Below are 1,973 nucleotides of genomic sequence, written 5' to 3' on the forward strand. Positions count from 1 at the left end.
AAATAAAATAAAAAAATAAATAAAACAAAAGAAAGAAAGGGAGAGAGAGAGAGAGAGAGAGAGAGAGAGAGAGAGAGAGAGATTGGGTCCTTGAGCTCTGTGGTACCAAACCTAAGGGCTCTGTCCGGGCCCAGCAGGAAGTACGGAGGAACTTAGAACGTGCCTTCAGCTGAGATGACTCTGCACACGCGCTGGTTGTCTCTGGGGTAGGAGAACGGCTTCATTAGCTGAGCATGCGCACGGAGGCCCTGTGGGTGTTACAGGATGGGACCATAATTTTCTTCCCTGTATCATTCCCAGTAAGTGTAATAGTGACTGACATATGTTGGTTGAATAAAGAACTGCCACAGGGCTCGGAAATAAAACTGAATCTTCCTTTTGCCGGACTCCATTCTGGGCTCTTAGTCCAGCACATTTACCATTTATTGTCTTAGTATCATCTCGGAGAAATATATGTATGTCCTGATAAATGTTCTACCTGCATGTATCCCTGCAGGCCAGAAGAGGGCACCAGATCTCATTACAGAAGGTTGTGAGTCACCATGGTATTGCTAGGAATTGAACTCAGGATCTCCGGGGAAAACAGCCAGTGCTCTTAACCTGTGAGCCACCTCTCCAGCCCAATAAATAAATAAAAAATAAAACAGTAATAAAAAAAAAAAAGGACAGGGCTGGAGAGACGGTTCAACGAATGGAACTGCTGCATACAGCTCTTGTGGAAAACCAAAGTTCAGTCCCCAGCTCCAGCCCCAGAGGCTCTGAGGCCCCCGGTCCCCATGTCTGCACTCACATATATCCCCGCACAGACACGTGTACACACATAAAGTAAACCTTACAACAATCATTTAAAAATGGACTCAAAGGGAACCTTAAGAAGAAGTTTATCAGAGTTTAAAAGACAAACAGTGGGCCAGGCAAACTGAAAATCCTGGCAGATGCTACAAGTCGGAGAAGACAAAGGCCATGCCGCTTCTGGGTTAGGTGTGAAGGTTAGCCACGGAGGTTGACCAAGCAGCCCCCGTGACAGAAGCAGGGCAGTGGAGATGCAAAGGAAGAACAAGAGAGCCCAGAACATCAAGAAAAAAATGCCCAGGTATTGGCAAGTATTCAAAAGAAAGAAAAGGGAGAAAGAGCCAGCTTGCTTTTGTGAGCCAGGACTCAATGGGCAGAGCACAAAGTGGAGGCCCCAGGGTTCCTGGGAAGGAAAGTTCATGATCTCATTAAGGGGATAGTTACTCCTCCCTTCTCTTTAGCTTAGTTTTAGGTGAGTCAGGCTTCCTGAGCTGCGGTCCCTTGACCAAATAATTGAGTCTTAGCTGGAGTAACGCAGTTTTTTTTTTTTTCTGTGCTCTGGGGTGTGAGAGAAAAACAGGCAGGGGTGGGGGCAACGCAGTGCTTCTTACATCCCACTCGGTAGTCCATCAGTCATCCCCTGGTAGTTGGATCTTGCTGGGGTCAAACCGGTTGGATTCTATGAGAGGGAGGCCGCTGGCTTCTCGGTGTTTCACGAGCATCTCAGCTTCCCGGCGGGCCCATTCGACCATCCCGTAGTTGGGCACATAAGCCACAAAGGTGGTGCCGAAGACCAGGACGATGGAAAAACCAAAGAAGAAGACGGCGTGCATATTCCATTCGTCCACCACGGGGTCCTCGTCATAACCATGGAAGTATGGGTTCTTCGAGTAAACGTTTTCGTCCTCGGGCTCTGGGTCCTCCATCCATTGCTGGGTAGGTTCTCTCTGCTGCTTCTTCTTTCGAGCCACAGCGGACCGGGCGACCACAGCCCTAGAGGAGGAGCTCGGTTTCCAGCAAACGTGGGCAGCCTGGAGCCCTCGAATAGCCAAAAGGCTGCGGGCACACAAACTTAACCTCGAGGCCGCCATGATAGCTGCAGAGGTGGGGTGGGGTGCGTGGGAACGAGGGAGAAAATAACGGACGGACCGGTGCCCTTCTCTACCGCCAGAGGCAGAGCC

At 49.8% G+C, this 1,973-nt stretch overlaps 1 protein-coding gene across 1 annotated transcript; it reads right to left on the minus strand.

Annotated features, from left to right (window-relative positions):
• Positions 1 to 1,333: 1,333 nt before the first annotated feature.
• LOC121461536 (NADH dehydrogenase [ubiquinone] 1 beta subcomplex subunit 11, mitochondrial-like) lies at positions 1,334 to 1,973 on the minus strand. The gene has a single exon (XM_041672640.1). It carries the CDS (start codon positions 1,881 to 1,883, stop codon positions 1,422 to 1,424), a length of 462 nt encoding a protein of 153 aa, XP_041528574.1. The 5' UTR covers positions 1,884 to 1,973; the 3' UTR covers positions 1,334 to 1,421.

This window comes from Microtus oregoni, unplaced genomic scaffold (assembly GCF_018167655.1).
Source record: "Microtus oregoni isolate MIOR12 unplaced genomic scaffold, Mior012 000022F_ref0000154, whole genome shotgun sequence".
NCBI classification, from domain to species: domain Eukaryota; kingdom Metazoa; phylum Chordata; class Mammalia; order Rodentia; family Cricetidae; genus Microtus; species Microtus oregoni.